The following is an 18,533-nucleotide window of genomic DNA, read 5'->3' as shown; positions in this document are numbered from 1 at the left end:
GAGGGAGGAGGGAGGAGGAGCGTAGGGTCTCTGGACTCTTGCTGGCTGCGGCTGGGGACGCTGCGCTTGCCACACCGAATCGGTTTGTAGGGGTGCGGCCAGAAGTCTGGCTACTGCAGGGAGGGAGGAGTGAGGAGAGATGACCATGATCCCGATGAGTCGGTGACGGGGAAGGGAGAGAACTCTTGGTGACAGGAATCAGGCCTCTGTAGGTAGAGAAGGGGTTTGAGCAGTGCTGAGGAACTGCTAGGGACTGGGGTCCTTTGACAGTGAGCTGCTTTTGAGGCATCTTCCGCAGCCCTTGGCCCTCACATTGGGTTCCAGCAGACCCAGGTTCGTATAAAAGGTTGGGGGAACACGCAAAGTTTGAGGTGTTGACAGATCTGAGTTTGGATAGTAAAGTTAGAAGTGAGGCAAGGAAGCTTAGAGATTATGAATGGGGAGAGACTATAGGAGTTGGGCTTTGGGGACTGGAGGACCAGGAAGCAGTGTTTGATAAGATAACTCTGGAGGTAGAGTAGCGGTCACAGGACGCCACCAAGTAACCAGGGCAGATGGGGAGGTCAAGGAGCTGGGGATATGAAAGGTGGCGGCAGAATTTAGGGAGGGCTGCAAGCTCCTGACCCCAGGTTTTTGAGCCAGACTGGTGGAAGCACCAAGGCCTCAGAGGAAGAGTGGGGCAGAGGAAGGGACTCTGCCATGATCTCCCCATTTAGTCACTCCACCTTGGCCACCAGAGGGAGTTTTCTAAAATTGAGTATGGCTCATCCCTGCTTAAAATTATTATAGCTCCTAAGTGTAGGCCGTGTTGAAAAAGGTGTATGGTGGACTGGTGCCCATACCTGTTCTCACTTCAGCCTTACCTGCCACCTTGGGTGCACAAGAGAAAATACTACCAACAATTACCATTATGGGAAACTAGTAAAAAGCCTGGCTGTGGTTTCACCAAGAAGCATCATGAATTATTCCCCCCAGATTAGGAAGGGGCCATCAGTTCTCAGACAAAACTGATTTTATAACACCCTATGCAAGGTAAATAACCCCAAATCACTATATATACATTCATACCTAGACATGTCATGCTGGGTTTTCTATAAGCATTCTTTTATTTCAGAGATGCTGCTCTTTTTCTGTTTATGAAATATGATGAACATTTATGAATGCAGAGCCTGAAGTGACATGGCAGAGAGAGGAGTTGACAATGTCTTGGAAAAGCACAAGAATCCTGATCAAGGCCTATAAGTGAGAATATTCTGCCAAAAGTGTGATGTGAACTAAATGGGATACATGTACACAAATGACATCTGATCATGCCTGCCAGATGGGAAAAAGCAGCTGAGGGAGTACTCCTGGGGAGGAGGAAGCCCCAGCTGAGACTGGAAAACCAGTAGGAAAGTGCTGGGCCAATGGCTTAGGCAAGGAGGACTGTATGCTGTGTTCAACGACCCACAAGTCATTGGAGTTGCTGGAGAGAAATGAGAGGGGACTGAGGAGATAAGAGCCTTTGAGATGTCCTGGCACTGTTGCCTTGTGGCACGAGGGCTGGTGTCAGCTCACTGATATGCTTTTTCCTAATGGGTTGGAACACACACATACACACGTGTGTGTGTGTGTGTGTGTGTGTGTGTGTGTGTGTACACACACACAACCTCTTCCCAACTTGATTTCTGGCAACCCATTGATCAATTTTTATTTTTCCAGAATGCCATACGAATGGAATCATGAAGGCTGTAGTCTTATGCTTGGCTTCTTTCACTTAACATCATGTTTTTGATACTTGCACAAGTTGCACATTTATCAGCAGGTCAGTCCCTTTTATTGCCTGGTATAATGACTACAGCAGGCCACCTTGAAATTTTGGGGTGATGGATCTGATGTAATTGTAGTGGTCATATGACTATATTTGTCAAAACTTGGAATTATGCACCTACAAAAGGGTGACTTTTAATAATGTAAATTGCACTTAAATGAACTTGACATAAAGGAAAAAGAATGAAAGTTGAGATTCTCAAGTCTTAGTGAAAGGTGGGACATGGGGGCAAGAAGCCAGAGGAAACTTCGGTTCCTGACTTGAGATTTTCAGAGTGAAGCTCTTTGCCTTGGGCCAAAATGTTTTTGCAAAGTAGATACACCATTTTGCTTTCTCACCAAAAGCGCATGAGAGTTCCAATTGCTCCGTGTTTCAACACTTGACACTATTCTTAAGTATAGACATCATAGTGGGCATATAGTGATAGCTCATTGCAAATTAATTTGTATTAATTTCCTCCCTACCTAGAGCAAAACCCTTTCTAGTCTGCTTCCCAGCTACCTGACTGTCTCTACCCCTTTTTCCCTGTACTTATCTTCAGCTATGTGGTCCTTGGCTAGGTTCCTTCTCTGATGAAAGTCACCTCCTGTTCTCTCCTTCCGAAATCCTTAGCCTCCTTTGGCTTCCTTTCAGTCTCTCCCTCCCTTGTCCTGACTCTCAGCTCTGGCCACTCCTCAGTGCCACAGCTGAAATTTCACAATCAGTAGAGCAAAAAGACAACAAGATGGACAAATAGAAAAGGTTAGAAATATAGAGGCCAATCCATATTAATCTCTGAATAATATGCATTCCAGAAAGACCAGAGAAACAGAGACAGTAGACAGCAACCAAAATAATTGAAGATTTTCCAGAATCTATGGGCATGAGTTACCAGGCTGAAGTCAACACCAAATGAAGAGACCCAAGATACCACATTGTAATATCTCAGAACACAGGAATAAAAGAAGACAATAAGAATGTCACCTACAAAGACTTATCTTGCGTATTCACTGTCCCATGCTATTTATCCAGGAATCCATGGTGGCTTTTATGGGAGAGTGGCATTAGAAACCAAGATCCAAACTTAGGGTATGCTTGCTGCTACTCGGATGTCATTGCTTCTAGGCCACCTCAGCTGAGAGAGCAAGGACATACTCATGTGTATTGAATCCTTTTTAAATGAATAGATCTTGTCTTAAGGATGTGATTTTTTTTTTCCTGAACAGAACAGGTTTTATTTTTTTTTCCAAAATTTCCTTCTCCATATAGTCTCTACTTCTTTATTTATTTATTTACAGCAATGGAAAAATGAACCCCAGACTGGCCTCAAATTTGCAATCCTCCTGCTTCAACCTCCCAAGTAGGATTGAACTCAGGGGCACTCGATCACTGAGCCCCAGCCCCAGCCCTATTTTGTATTTTATTTAGAGACAGGGTCTCACTGAGTTGTTTAGCACCTTGCTTTTGCTGAGGCTGGCATTGAACTCAAGATCCTCCTGTTTCAGCCTCCTGAGCCCCTGGGATTCCAGACGTGTGCTACTGCTCCTGGTGTCTGCTCAGATTTGAGGTGGGCAAATCAGAAGTTCTGAGTATACAATAGGCCTGTTGATACCAAGATGCACTGCTTGGAAATATGGGAAAGTTCTAGGGGGTGTCATGTCACATCAGAGAAACTTTGGACTCAATAGCAACAGTGAGACCTATATGGTAGAGCATTACCTTTAAAATTCTGAACAAGAAATTTTTTTCTAACCTAGAATGCTGCACTTGGGTAAACCCTCAATTGAGTATGAATAATAAAGTTAGTTCCAGACCTGTAAGTGCTCAGAAAATTTACCTCTTGCTATGGGTGAATGTTTGTGTCTCCTTTACTTCCAAATTCATATGTCGAAATCCTAACCTCCAGTGCGATGGTATCGGAAGTGGGGTCTTTAGGGAATGATTAGGTCATGAAGGTGGAGCCCTCATGAACTGGATTAGTGCTCTTAAATAGAAGCCCCAGGGATATCCCCATGTTAGTTTTTTCATCACTCTTACTAAAATATCTGGCAAGAACAACTTAGAGGAGAAAAATTCTATTTGGGACCCATGGTTTCAGAGGTTCAGTTTATGGTTGGCTAACTTCATTGTTCTTGGCCTTAGGCTAGGCAGAACACCATGGCAGAAGGGTGTGGCAGAGGAGAGCTGCTCTGCTTACAACAACCAGCAAGCAGGGAGAGAGCACAAGGAGCCAGGTATAAGATATATGATCCCCAATTACTTATTTCCTCCAACCCCCAATCCTGCCCATGATTACATGGATTTCCATCCAGTAATCCATTCAAATTATTCATCCATCAAATGATTACAGCTCTCATATAATTTTACCTCTGAACATTCCTGCATTTTCTAACATGGTGTTTTTGGGGGCAACATTTTCACATACAAACCATATTGCTTCCTTATCCCTCCTGCCATATGAGAACACAAAGAGAAGACTTCCATGTATGACCCCCCCCCCCCATCAGACACCAAATCTGAAGGTGCCTTGATCTTGGACTTCCCAGTCTCCAGAACAGTGAAAAATAAATTTTTAATATTTATGTTACCTAGTTAGTGATATTACATTTTGTCATAGCAACCTGAATGGACTAACTCATGTTCTGTTGTTATAACTAAATAACCACATACTGGGAATTTATAAGGAAAAGAGGTTTTATTTGGCTTACAGTTCTAAAGCCTGAAAGTTCAAGATTGGGCAGCTGTATCTGGTGAGGTTCTTGCTGGTATGGACTCTCTAGAGTCCTGAGGCTATACAGGACATCATGTGCTGAGAGGGGCAGAGTGTCCTAGCTCAGGTCTTTCTTCCTGTCCTTATAAAACCACTATTTCATTAGATTATAGCCTCACCTTCATAGCCTCATTCAGCCTTAATTACCTCCCAAACACTCTCTACCACCAAATGCCATTGTTTGATAGAGTTTCTACCCTCTAAGTAACTGACAATGGGAGTCAAATTTAAACATGAGTTTTGGTGGAGACATTCTAACTGTAGCACCTCCTGAGTGCCTTTTCTCAAGAATGATGTGCTCCACCAAAACAAAAGAAGGAAACTCAGAAGAAAGAAGAGAGAGGAAACAGGAACCAACTCATGAGATGAGAAAGAATCCCTGGGAGGATGGGGAAAAGTGAAGCTGACATAACAGCTCTGCACAGATGTGAAGGGCAATTGAACCATAATGCAGCAATGAGACCCAAGAGGCAGACTGTCACTGCTAAGAGCCTCATGTACACAGAGCCATCTTTTAACTTGAGGACAGAATGCCCAGGAGAGCTTGGCTCAGGTTTTCAACAGTACTTGGCTTATCTTGACCAGGTGCTGACGAGGATCTCTCCCCTCCTGCTCTGCTGAGGATATGCATATTATTCACAAAAGTTTTCTACGTTGCACCAAGAGCTGGAAGTAGGCCATGGTGAGGTTAGAAGCAGAGTACAGAGCAGCTCCTCCCTCTGACCATATTTCAGCTGCATGTCCCCACCTCACCCTGCCAAATTCCCAGCTGCATTAGCCCTGTGTCTCTGAAGACCCTCTGATGATGTTACTCATGACTTCCCCAGAAGGAGCTTTGTCAACTGCCAGAGACGTGGAAGTCAGACCACCACTTGGAAACTGATCAGCTCCCCTCCTCCTGGAGCCTCCTTCCAGCGAGGGCAGTGTGTGTTTGTCCTCATTTTCAAAACTAGGCAGTACAGTTATCCAGAATATCCATAAGAGATTGTTTCCAGAACCCTCCCTCCCACAGATATCAAAATTCAAGGATTTCAAAGTCCTTTATGAAAATAGTATAGTATTTGCATATAAACTACAGATGTCTTTCCATATATTTTAAGTCATCTCTAGATTACTTATGATACCTGATACAGTGACTACACATCACTTTATATGAATTCAGCATAGTATTTGGTATGCAACAAATTCAAGTTTTACATATGGAACTTTCTGGGGATTTTTTTCCAAGTATTTTTGATCTGTGGTTGATTGTCAAGGATGTGGAACCTATGGGTACAGAGGGTCAACTGTACATTGTATGAGGATAGATACACAGATGGAACCAGAAGGTACATCAAGAGAGCAATTAGCACAAAAGTCAGGATGGTCATTGCTTCTTGGGATAAAGGTGAAATATTTTTTTATGTTTTAGGCCTTAATTGGATATAAATGTTGTGACTAGTTTATAAATGGACTCCTAATCTTTGTTTCTTTCTTTCTTTTTTCTTTTTTTTTTGTACTGGGCTTGAACCAAGGGGCACTTTATTACTGAGCTACACCTCTAGTCTTTATATTTTTTACTTTGAGATAGGGTCTTGTTAATTTGCCCAGGCTGGCCTTGATCTTGTGATCTTCCTGCCTCAGTCTCCCGAGTCTGTGGGATTATAGTCATAAGCCACTGTCCCTAGCAGTAAGTTCCTAATCTTAAGAGTTGTATTGACCATGGTTTGGTCAGGAAGAAGAAAACCAGTCTAGTTATTTTTTTCAGGAGTTACCACCTCATTAATTTGTGAGTACTGGAAGACAGGTTAAGGAAAACCACCATAGCTCTTGAGTTTTGGAGGAGATTCAGTAAACCTCTGTTTGTGGCCATCACTGCCAGGAGCCCTGAGGTGGGTGAGTTTAGGGAAGTACCAGAGAGCCATATCAGAACCCCCTGTCTTCTGAAGCCACATTTCTATCTGCCTCTGCCAGAACAAATATGAATACAGATGCTTCTCAACTTATGTAGGGTTATGTCTGGAAACCCATCATAAAAGTTGAAAACATTATTAAATTGAAAATGCATTTAATACACCTAACCTAACCTACCTATCACAGATTTTTGAATCTACTTTAAACATGCTCAGAACGCAAACACACATTAGTCCAGAGTTGGACAAAATCATCTAACATAAAGCTTATTTTATAATAAAAATTGAATATGTCATGTAATTTCTTGAATACTGTACTGAAATGAAAAAAAAAAGAATGGTCCCATGAATACTACATGGTTTCAGTGAATGCATATTGGTTTTGCATCATTGTAAAGTAAAAAAAAAAAATCCTAAATTGAATCATCATCCGTTGGGGACCATCTGTATGATTTCTGCCCTTCTACTATCTTCCAAACTTCCCATGAGTGCTTCTAACTGTTAACCTGAAAATGTAGAGAAAGCAGAGACTATAGTACAGGATGGTAAAGTTGTTACAGAGCCCATAGGTAATCCAGACCAAAGGTTTAATGAGATACAAGCGCTATACCCACCAATTAGCTGTCATGAAGATTCTATTAAGCTGTGTGTGAGAAGGACCCTAAATTCCAACCTGATAAACCTTCAGAACTCTATCTGGCTTTCTTTCTACCTGATTGTAATAAGATCTATGACTATAATAAGCTTATTGGGGGAAAAATACAAATTTGAGAGTTTCACCCCTCCATGCTGCTTGTAGGTGCTGGATTATTAAGCAATATTATGTGACCCAACCCAACCCAGATTTATCAGACCCTTAGCCAAGAGTCCCCAGTCTGTGTTTTCTTGTCTCATGTAAAACAGTCCTTACTTTTGTACCATAAGCACACAGGTCATAGGTGAGTGGACAATGCTCACAGTTACTGATTGTATTAGTCTGTTTTGCATTACTATAACAAAATACCTGAGGCTGAAAAAGTTTATAAAGAGAAGAGATTTATTTAGTTCACAATTTTGGAGGCGCCAGATTGAGGGCAGCATCTGGCAATGGCCCTCTTGCTGGCACAGGCCTAAGGTGGTACAGGGGATCACATGGAGAGAAAACAGAATGTGCATACTGTTCTCTGTCCCTTTTCTCATAAAGCCACTAGTAATTCAATCATGGAGCCTCTACTCCAATAACTTTACCTAATTTTAATCAGCTCCCAAAGACCCCTCCAAACATCGTAGTTGGATTAAGTTTTCATCCTCCAAATACCTCCAAGTGAGGATTAAATGTCATATGTGAACTTTTGAGGGACATACTCAAACCATATCTATACTGTTGAGCTCCTTAGGAGTCCTCAAATTCCAAAGCACATAAAAAGAATGAAGCTAATCAAATTCAAACACACAAGACAAAAAAACAAACAAACTGTACTATCTTTATTGTCTTAAAATTGCATAGTACTTTGATTGTGCACGCTTTTAAATAGAGAGCAGGGCAGCCCACTCAAAACTATCCTCTTGCACAGGGCATTTCAAGCTGTTTTACTATGGGAGGGGAGCAGGGACCAAAATGCTGCATGGGCTTTAAAAAGAACCATGATCTCATTAAATGGAAGTCAGAGAGTAGAAACGGTTTGGGCCACAGACAGGAAGAAAATGTTGAAGGAAACTGATGTTTCGATTGGATTTATAGGAATTTATAGGAAGATGGCTGGAAAGGTTTCACTGATGTCAGGGGTCAGTAATCAGGAGCAGCCTAGAAAGGAAGGGAAAATAGAAAGGAGTCCAGAGGGTCAATGCTTTGTGCTCAAATCTGAGATGAATGCCACTCGCCAGGAGTGAGTCCAGAAACAGCACACTGGGTAGCTGAGATGCACGTCTGGGCATTACCATGGCTATAGAAAGCCAAATACTAGAAAAATAACTTAAAAGCTATACAATCATCATTATAAATATTTTGTCTTTTAAAACTAACTAGTGTTGGTTTAAAAAAAAAAAGGTTCACAGTTACTCTGAAGAGAGCTGTATCTCTATTGCACAGTAGTGGAAAAGTCTGCTCTGATCCCCATGTGTAAACAATGATCCCCTTCTCCTTGGCAACTTCAGGACACAGAGAAACAGTATTTGCTATAAGCAAAAGCACTTGGGTACAAGGCACATTGAAGCTGTCAGCTCTACTGGGAACACGCAGAATGCCCTCTTTCCCCTGTGGCATCCCTGTAGTTGGGATGGGTCTTGAAGCAGACCAAAGGTGGTGATGGTCTCCTTATGGTCTTGTTTTCATTCCACGGTGACAGACTTGGCCAGATTTCTTGGAAAGTCAACCTATAAGGAAAAAAAGAAACTTCTCAGGACCCCACAGATCTTATCAATACACTACATCTTTTTTTTTTAAAGAGAGAGAGAGAGAATTTTAATATTTATTTTTTAGTTTTCGGTGGACACAACATGTAGGTGGTGCTGAGGATTGATCGCATGCATGCCAGGTGAGCGTGCTACTGCTTGAGCCACATCCCCAGCCCAGTACACTACATCTTAACAACTATTATCAGTGACAGGTGTTCCTGGTAACCTCCAACCATGAGCTACCCTGACACCTGTATCTTAAAAGAAAATCCTTTACTCTAGAAGCTTCATTAACTGTGTTAAATGTTTAGTTCATTCAATAAACATTTGTTGTGCACATGACACGTGTCATGCTGTGTCAGTGTTATTGAAGGAATATGATTCATGCATTTAAAAACAGCTCAAAGTGTACTGTTAAAATTTCACTTTTCAGGACTGGGGATGTAGTTCAGTGGTAGCTTGCTTGTTTAGCATACACAAGGCCCTGGGTTCAATCCCCAGTATCTATCTATCTATCTCTCTCTCTCTCTCTCTCTCTCTCTCTCTCTCTCTCACACACACACACACACACACACACACACACACAATTTTTAAAATGCACTTTTCTGCTGTAGATACACACACATTTTAAAGACCTGTTATTTTAGGGAGGAGGCTGGGAAGAAAATATAATTGGGAATGATTGATAAAGTGTGCTTCAACTTTATTTGCAACGTTTTATTTTATTTATATGTTCAGAAAAGAAACAAATATGACAAAATGTTAGCAAATGTCAACCCTGCGTGATATGTACAGGTTCATGAGTTTGTTACATTGTTATTTGTAATGTTATGTATTTTTAAAATTAATTTCTCAAAATAAAATAGTAATAAAACATCTATTTCTTTGCACAATGAAATATGTGTTCTTATTAGTGATATCATAAATTGTTTTTTTTCTGGAAAATAATTTGCTGACATGTGTTAGAAGACTCAAAATTTTGAATCATTTGCTAGACTAAGAACAAATCCTAAATGTGGGACAAAGATGATGTACAAAAACATTCACTGCTGTACTATATATGAAGATAAAAAATTGGAAACAGTTTATATAATAGAAAACTGACTAATTGTTACAAAAATCATGTTATAAAATTGTGGTGGAATATTATGCAATGACTAAATATTGTAAGTGACATGTTTATAAAAATGTGACAAATGCTTGTAATATAATAAAAAAAGTAAGAAGCAAAATTTTATTCTTGATATAATATTGAAAAGTATTTTTATAAAATTCACATGCATAGGAATGTCTGGAATAAAATATTAAATTTGCTAATTAATATTGCTTCTGGTAATGGGGTTATGGCTTAATGACAATCTTTCTGTTTTTGCAGTTCTCAGCTTGTTTTCAGGGGATATAAGCTATCTTAAAAGGAAGTTAGCATAAAGGAATTATTTCTCTTATAACAACTCCAAATAAGTATTTAAAGAACTTTGAATTTTGGCATGACACATTGTATAATGTGCAATGCCACACTATAGTCTGCAGATATGTACAATTACATGTCAATTAAAAATAAGAAATATATTTTTAAAAAGGAACTCTGGAGTTATGTTCCTCCTTTGTCAAGTCCAATTTTTAGACTTACGTCATATCCTCGGAGAACAGCCAGGTGGAAGGAAAGAAGCTGAAGTGGAATAACGCTCAGGATTCCCTGGAGGCAGTCGACAGTGTGGGGCAGCTCTATGGTTTTATATGCAAATTTGGAACTTTCAGTGTCATCCTTGGAGCACAGTATAATTGGGCGACCCTAAAGTAGAGAAATAGGACCATAAAACAGACTGTCTCTGAAAGAGGCAATACTTCACACACAGCCGAGTTTTTAGGAATCAGTATTACTGCAGTGATAACACTAGCCTATTGTTTTTGCTGGAATTATGCACCCGTAAGGTGATGTGCACGATCCACTTAAGCAAAAAAACGTGTGACACTTCTTGGTGTGTTTCCTCCCTTTTCTTGACAAGGTGACTGCCACCATGCTGTGTCCTTTAGCGCCCCATTACTGAGTGGTTTTAGAATGCCTTGCAAAGGGTCAGACAGCCCTACTCCTAACTTTAATGGGCTCATAATCTAGTGATGGAAAACAAAATCACAAACAAGCAAACTAAAAAACTAAAGATGAATTTTAGATAAATGCCACAAGGGCACTAAAACAGGGCAATGTGATTCAGAGACATTAATGAGGTTTTTGAAGGTCTCTCAAAAAAGGAGATATTCAGATTGAGAGTTCCATGATAAAGGGGCAACTCTCTGATCTGTGGGAAGAGCATTCCAGATGGAGAATAGGCACTGCAAAGGCTCAGAGGCAGGAATGAATCTGGTATGAGTGGGAAACAGAAAGAAGGCTGGAGTGGCTGGAATCCAGTGAGATAGGAGGAAGGGTCCAGATAACGCAGGCTTATGAGTCACCATAGTTTGAAGGGAAGCTGAAAAAGGGTTTGCAGTAGGGAAATGATGTGATTGTTTGTCTCTCCGCACTTCACTGTGCTGAGACAAATGTGGCAGCAGCTGGCTTGAGCACACTATTGGATTTCATCTCCCTGTGACTTCATGAGCCCTCACAGAATGGATCTGTGGGGGTTCTGTCCTCCTACCTCAGGAAAAACTATTGTATAATAAAGAATCTGCTGGGGTTGTGGCTCAGTGGTAGAGCACTTGCCTAGCATGTGTGAGGCACTGGGTTTGATTCTCAGCACTGCATACAAATAAATGAGTAAAATAAAGGTTTATCAACATCTAAAAAATATATTTAAAAAACAAAAAGAATCTGGCCTTTATCCCTGGTTCCTAGGGAGGGAGATGGAAAACCTTTTCTGAGTTATAGAAATGTCATTATTCACAGTGGGCCTCGGACTGTACCTGAGTCCATCTAATGAGTTGACTCATGATGGGCCCACAGATCGTTTCAGGATGAGAACTGACCATGCCAGAAAAACCAACATGTGATTAGAGGATTGGGACTTCAAGCCCAGAAGACAGAAGGGCAGACTGGAGAGCAAGTTGAATCACATAGTCAATGATCAAATCCATCATGCCTGCTTAATAAAAACTCTTGAATTCCAAAAAGGGCTCCCTGGTGGTAAATACTGATGTACCAGGAGGGTGACTTAACCTGAGGGTACAGAACCTTCATGTTTGGAACCCTTACACTGTAGGTCTCTTCTTTGGGGCAAGTCCTAATTTGTATCCTTTGTAATAAGATTTTAAAAGTAAGTATAAGGCTTTTCTAATTCTATGAGTTGTTCTAGAGAACTATTGAATCTGAGGGGACTGTGTGAACTCCAAAATTTGTAGCAAGTTGTAGATGGCCCATAAACCCCAAGTTTAGTGTCTGAAATGAGGGTAGTCTTGTGGAGGAATGTGCCCTTACTCTGTGAAATCTCACCTAACTCTGCCTACCAGAATTGCCCTTCAGCAACCCTGGGGGAAAAGCTCCTATGTACTATAAGCACTTCCTCTGGTCTCCAGGCCTAGGATCCAGGGTAGCTAGGGATAGTCTGACCTCACTGAATAGCTGTTGTATTAGAGAGCTGCAGGCTGGCTTTCAGTTCCTTTGTAAATATGTGCACCACACACAAGGGGGCCTAAAAGCGAGTATGTGGTCATGCTGAGGTATGGATGCTACTGCTGGTAGGCAGTGAGAGAGGTTGCCATGTATGGAAGAGAACAGAGGAGAGGTGGCCCAGCCCTGTGGAGAGACCTCACCTGGCGGGCTGTGACCTGTTGCAGGGCGTTCTGGCATTTGGCAAAGCAAGGATCCTTCATGATGACCATAATGACAGGCATCTGCTTATCAACCAGCGCCAGGGGCCCGTGCTTCAACTCTCCAGCCAGGATGCCTTCTGAGTGCATGTAAGTTATCTCTTTAATTTTCTGTGGAAACACAAGTTGGGATTAGTGTTACACTGGGTAGATAGGAAACTGGAGTATATCAACTAGAGGGGAAAAGGGGTACTGGGAGAGGGATGACTTTGGGAGGTTAGAGCTGAGGGTTGCAAGGCAGATGGATACATGGACTGGTCAACAGCAGTGAGGGAAAGCCAGGACCAGGAGAGAGATCTGGCTGCTGTTTGGGCATGCACAAAGTTCGGCTCACAGCCTATGTGTCCTTAGGCCAGCCTCCAGACTCCAGAGCTCCATCTTTCTTCAGCTCCATGCACGGCCACCCACTTTTGACTGAAAGTCAGCATCAGTCTAGTGTGTCTTCTTCCCCCTTCTTAGCCAGCCACATGGCCTCCCCACAGTCATCATTTATAATGACAGCATTGTATTCTTCCTTAGATTTGCCCTTATTCAATTAGTTGATGCATCATTGCCCAATTTTACACCCTTAACAACTTCCAAAGGGTTGCCTTAACTGACCTATTAAGTAAAATCATGTACCTTGGGCTCTTATTTGAATTTTTCCTATGTCCAGGTAGATATATTTCTATTTAGCTATCATTAAATTCATGTCACTGCACTGATGAGACAGCAAAGAAAACATCTCTCTACTTCCCTAGAGCTATTTATTTGGGTCATGGAAACACTGTAAGGAGTGAGGCTCCTCCCTGGAAGTTGCAGACAGCTGGAGCACCAGCCTCCAAGTGACCACAGAGGAGCCATTGACTTGTGCCAGCAGTAGCCTAAACACTTCTTTCTTTCCCCAAAGAGGAACTTGGAGACACAGTTGAATATACATCTTTCACCAGCACACTTTGCCACTACAGCTGAGCCCTACCCCCAAGCCAGGCAGGAGGCTAAAAGTACACCCCACCAGGCCTTGCTTCCACCATGCCCCCTGAGAAGTGTTGTGTGCCAGCCCCTAGCTTCCTTTGGCAGGGGTCAAAATCTTATAATTGATATGAATTTAAAGACTGGGAATTGAATATGATATTGTGAAATACATATTTGGTCTTTGTCCCCTTTACCTGACAAAAAAACTCCTAAAATCCTTGGAATCTTCAATGTGACAGATGTCTTTAAATGCTAATGATTACCTGATGGCTGGCCACTCCTAGGCAGCCTCAGGATGGGGACTGGTCACCAGAAAGACCAAGGCAGGTTTGGAGGGTTGGAGCTTTCAGCCTCAATCTCTGGGGTGGGGATGGGGGTGCTGAAGGTCAAGTTGCTTATCAAAGACCAACAATTGGATCAATCATGCCTATGTAATGAAGCCTCAATAAAAACACAAAAGGACAGTGTTGGAGAGCTTCTGGATGGCTCAACACTTGGAGGTTGTTGGAGGGTAGAGTGCCCAGGGGTCATGAAACTCTGTGTTCCTTGCCCTATGCAACTCTCTCTTCATCTGGTGTTCATCAATATCCTTGTGACATCCTTTATAATGAAACATTAAATGTAAGAAAAAATAAATAGAAGAATCTCCATGAGATGGATGTGGTAGAAATTGGAGCTCACTGAGATTAAGTTTGCATTTCCATCTAAGACCACTGACAGTACTCTCTGAATGTTTCTTGTGAACCACTTGCAACCAGCATGGTACTGCCTCTCCATTGGGGGGTGATGGGAAGGGAACAGTCACTTCCTCCCATCAGAAAGGAGGGGAGCCCAGCACAGTAATGGTGGTATCCTTGTCTTGGTTCCCAATGCTACTTTACTTGAAATATTGTATCCCACTGATATTGTTTGAACATTCTGATCCATAAATACCAAGTGAATAGTGGATAAAGGGCAAGCACTAGACTCAGGCCCCTGAATAACTCTATGCCCTCATCTTGGTAGCCATCTGGTCCTGGCATCTTGCCTCTACTCCATCAACTCTGTCGTATACATGGCATGGATCATAATTCACACAGGGGTAAAAAAGATAGTCACCAATTTTAAAAATGCAGGGTCTTTGAAGCTCATTCCTGCAGAATCTCAAGTTTCTCTTGGAAGATTGAGGGATAACAAGGAACTCTGCAGAGACCCCATGCTGTAATTCTGGTTTGTTAAAATCTTCCCAGACAGGCTCTTTGTGGTAGGAGAGAAAAAGCAAAGGCCACATAGACCTGAGTTCCATTTAGTTCCTCTATGTAATTTTTTTTTTTAGCAAAATACTTAATCTTTTGGAGGCTTAGTTTCCTCCTGGGTATCACGTGGACAGTGACTGCCAATCTCTCAGAAGCTGCTCATGAGATGTGAATGAGCTTTTCAAGATGGAGCCTGGTTTGGGTCAGACACTGGGAGGGGCTCCCCCAATAGTACCCTGTCTCTTTCTCACCTGTAGATTGGGACAAGCATCTATCTTGTTCATCTCTGTGTCCCTAGAACTAGGATGACTTGGTTGAGAGCTTGTGCTCAGTGCAAACTCAAGGGGCAACCAGTGGGGCTTCAAGACCTTCTCTCCCCAAGCTCCTTTCTTGCTCTCCCTCCAATTGATTGCTTGGGACTCCAAAGGCTATCTCATATTGCTCTAAGGGGATTCACAGTAGTCTGTTGGATATAGGGACTTGGCAGGGGGTGGGGATGGAGGTGGGGACTCACCAAAGCTCCTTCCAGGCAAGTGGCATAGTTATAGCCCCGACCCATCACCAGGAGTGACCTCTGTGTGTACAGCTCCAGAGCCAGGTCATGAATCTTCTCATCCAGAGACAGCACTTCCTTGATCAGTTCTTAAGCCATGCATACACAGGATAGAAGGAGACAGTCATTTCAATTTCAAAATAATATTCATAAGGAAAAGTATAGGGAATAACATAGGGCTTTGGAACTGCAATCGCCCAAGATATTTTGCTTTCTTGTATTAGTTTAGAAGGGTTTTAAACTCAGATTATGAGAAATAACTTGAGTTGATCAGCCAGAAATTTGTTGAGATGATAATTTATATCTCAGCGAACACTTTTTTGAGTACCTGTAAGGTAGGTAGGGAATTATAATTTCTAGTTCATTTTATAGTACAGCAACTGAAGCTCATATATAAGAAATCACCAGTTGGCAAGACACAGAACACTCCAAATTAACGTCCCTCTTTCCCACTGTGTTCTGTGTACACTCAAGGAAAAGCCAACATAAATTAGACAAGAGGTGCTCAATTTGGGGGGTCCTAAGAATCCTTTACACTTTTTAAAACTATTTTGAGTACTTAAGAGGCTTAGTTTTTGTGGGTTATAGCTCTTACCAGATTCGAAAATAGCACAGAAATTTTAAAATATCTATTAGTTCATTGAAAATAACAATAAATCCATTATGTTGCTGTATTTTGCAGGAAAAAATACAATAAGAGAGGCATTATTTAAAATTATTGCATATCTTTTTTAATGTCTGATTTTTAAATAAAAGACTGTTGACTCAGATCTGCTTCTACATTCAATTTGTGACTTTATTTTGGTTGAAATACAGGAATATAATCTGGCCTTACAGAGATTCATAACTGGAAAAGGGAGGAATAAATAACTTTCTCAAATAATTATGAATGTTCTTCTTTGATAGATACTACATTACCCTCTGAAAAGTGGTTGTTTCTTAAAATGGAAATTGCAAATGCAGATTTGAAATCATATAAATAAACTTTCTACTTAGTTACATTAAAATTAATTGGTTTATCAAGCACTTCAAACTCAGGGGTGCTTACCCAATGAGCCACATCCCTAGTTCTTTTTTTATATTTTTTTTAGAGATAGGCTCTTAGTTGCTTAGGGCCTTGCTAAGTTGCTGAGGCTGGCTTTGATCCTCCTGCTTCAGTCTCCTGAGCTGCTGGGATTATAGGCATAGGCCACCATGCTCATGTTATCAAAAAACTTTAAATGGCTCTTTTAATCTCTGCACAATTTTGTAGCATCATGCATTGGCTACGAAATTAAGCAAGTCTCCTTAAAATGGAAATTGTTTTTATAAAATATATTTTAGAAAATCAACTTGTTAAAATCACCATTGTCTCAATGGAAAAGTCTTTAAATGCTGGAAAGTGGTCAAGCTCATGGAGGCAGATATGTTTTCCAAAATTCTAAACTCTGATTGCAAGCTTGAAGTTTATTAGGGGCAACAAGCACTGTTGTATTTTTTTTTTCTTGAAGTGTCAGGCTAATTATGTTCATTTTAAAATAAATGTCTGCCCAGTGCTCAAAGCAGCTTATTACTCAGTGGATGAAGCAGCCCAGGGAAGAGGAGGGAGTGGAATGAGGTCAGAGGTAATGAGGGCCCTGTGTGCAGGGTTCCAGGGCCTGGTGAGAAGTGGCCCACCGGGAACTGCTGGAAGGATTTAGCAGTGGGTAGAAAGTTCTAGGAAGAGGGCATGATTAACAGCACCATTTACAGAAGAGAGTCAAGGAAGGCAAAGTAGAGTACTAGAACATACCAGGTAAAGATCTCAGGCCACGGATGATCTCTTGCCTCCTGCTTTGTAGTGAGATTCGGTCTTCAGACATCATCAAACCAAACATCACCAGAGAAATGAACTGGCTGGTGTAAGCCTACAAAGAAGGAAGTGGCAAAGACTTTCAAACAATTGTCACAAAGATGTTCGAAGAGCTAAAGGACCACATAGACAAAGACAAGAAAATGGGGTATAAGTAAGTAAAACGAGACTATCAATAAAGGGAAGGAAATCACCAAAGGGGCTGGGGTGGGGAGAAGAGAGGCATGCCAGCTGAGCAGAGGCAATTGCACAAACCACATCCCAGTGTCCCAGCAAGGGAAGGAGGACAGTTGACTGGAAACCCCTCTAGGCCTCAGTCCATCCACCTGGCCCAGGATCTCCCCACTTACCTTGGTGCTGGCCACACCAATCTCTGGCCCTGCATTGATGTGGACACCGCAGTCAGTCTCACGGGAGATGGAACTGCCCACAGTGTTGGTGACACCCACGGTTAGGGCTCGGCGGTCCTTACAGTAGCGCAGAGCCAGGAGTGTGTCTGCAGTCTCGCCTGCCACAGAGGGGCCCTTTCAGTGTGTGTCTGCAAGTGTGGGCTCTCTGCCAGCCTAAACCCTTCCCCCTTCCTCCCCCGCCCTCTCTATTCATTTACCCACCCCTCTTACTTGGAAATCGGTACCCAACATTCAGGCAGCCAGTGTTTAAGAAAGAAAACACATGCTCAACATTTTTTCCTGTTTATTCTTAGATACAAGACTTAGTTACTATTTATGTGGCAAGTGCTTTCTCATCCACTGTTTCTTTGAATTCTCTTGACAACCCAGTAGGGGCTGCCATCCCAATTTTTCCATGAGGATGAAGGGCTCAGAGGCAGGATGAAATCAATGCCTAACAAGGCCACGCAGCTATAGGTGACAGGTGGGTCTGGCTCCCAGTACCCTTTCTAAGGACTCTAAGTTGCCTTAGTCAGAAAGTTCTCAGGTTTAACAGATTCAACATTTAAAAATCAAGAATGCCCCAATACATTGTTTCTCAAATAGACCTTGTTTGAAAGGAAACACTTCTTGTAATCTTGCAATGTGGACTTAAATGAACATGGGAGGTTGAGGCAGGAGGATGGAAAGTTCCAGGTCAGCCTCACCAATTTAGCAGGATCCTATCTCAAAACAAATAAATAAATTTAATTAAATAAGAAGGACTGGGGATACAGCTTAGTGGTAAAGCACCCCTGGGTTTAATTCCCAGTACAAGAAACAACAACAACAACAACAAATAATTAAATATAAACCAGACCATCTCATTAAAACCATTCAAGTTCACATGAGGCTGAAGTTGTTCTGTCCACATGGCCACTGCTCTTGGCTGAGCTTATCCCAG

The 18,533-nt window shown here is 41.8% G+C and overlaps 1 protein-coding gene and 1 long non-coding RNA gene across 3 annotated transcripts in view; one reads left to right on the top strand and one right to left on the bottom strand.

The window, feature by feature from the left end:
* The first annotated feature begins 83 nt into the window (after positions 1-83).
* Positions 84-2,751, top strand: LOC308644127. Of its 2 annotated transcripts, XR_014020897.1 has the most exons (4): positions 84-333; positions 858-1,032; positions 1,115-1,804; positions 2,605-2,751. It is a non-coding gene; the product is annotated as an uncharacterized lncRNA (long non-coding RNA). The 2 variants fall into 2 exon arrangements; XR_014020896.1 differs by lacking the exon at positions 858-1,032.
* A 4,715-nt stretch (positions 2,752-7,466) lies between these two features.
* The window catches only part of GFPT2 (glutamine-fructose-6-phosphate transaminase 2), a 51,049-nt gene continuing 39,982 nt past the window's right edge, over positions 7,467-18,533 (bottom strand). The window contains exons 14-19 of the mRNA XM_081298978.1: positions 17,552-17,709; positions 17,142-17,256; positions 15,332-15,459; positions 12,572-12,739; positions 10,455-10,616; positions 7,467-8,803 (exon numbers count right to left, since the gene is read on the bottom strand). Coding sequence (XP_081155104.1) covers positions 8,759-8,803; positions 10,455-10,616; positions 12,572-12,739; positions 15,332-15,459; positions 17,142-17,256; positions 17,552-17,709 — 776 coding nt within the window. The 3' untranslated portion in view covers positions 7,467-8,758. The remainder of the gene's footprint in view (positions 8,804-10,454; positions 10,617-12,571; positions 12,740-15,331; positions 15,460-17,141; positions 17,257-17,551; positions 17,710-18,533) is intronic.

The sequence above is a fragment of the Spermophilus citellus genome (genome assembly GCF_964194105.1).
Source record: "Spermophilus citellus genome assembly, chromosome: 1".
Classification (NCBI taxonomy): Eukaryota; Metazoa; Chordata; class Mammalia; order Rodentia; family Sciuridae; genus Spermophilus; species Spermophilus citellus.
This window is presented reverse-complemented; position numbering and strand designations above follow the sequence as displayed.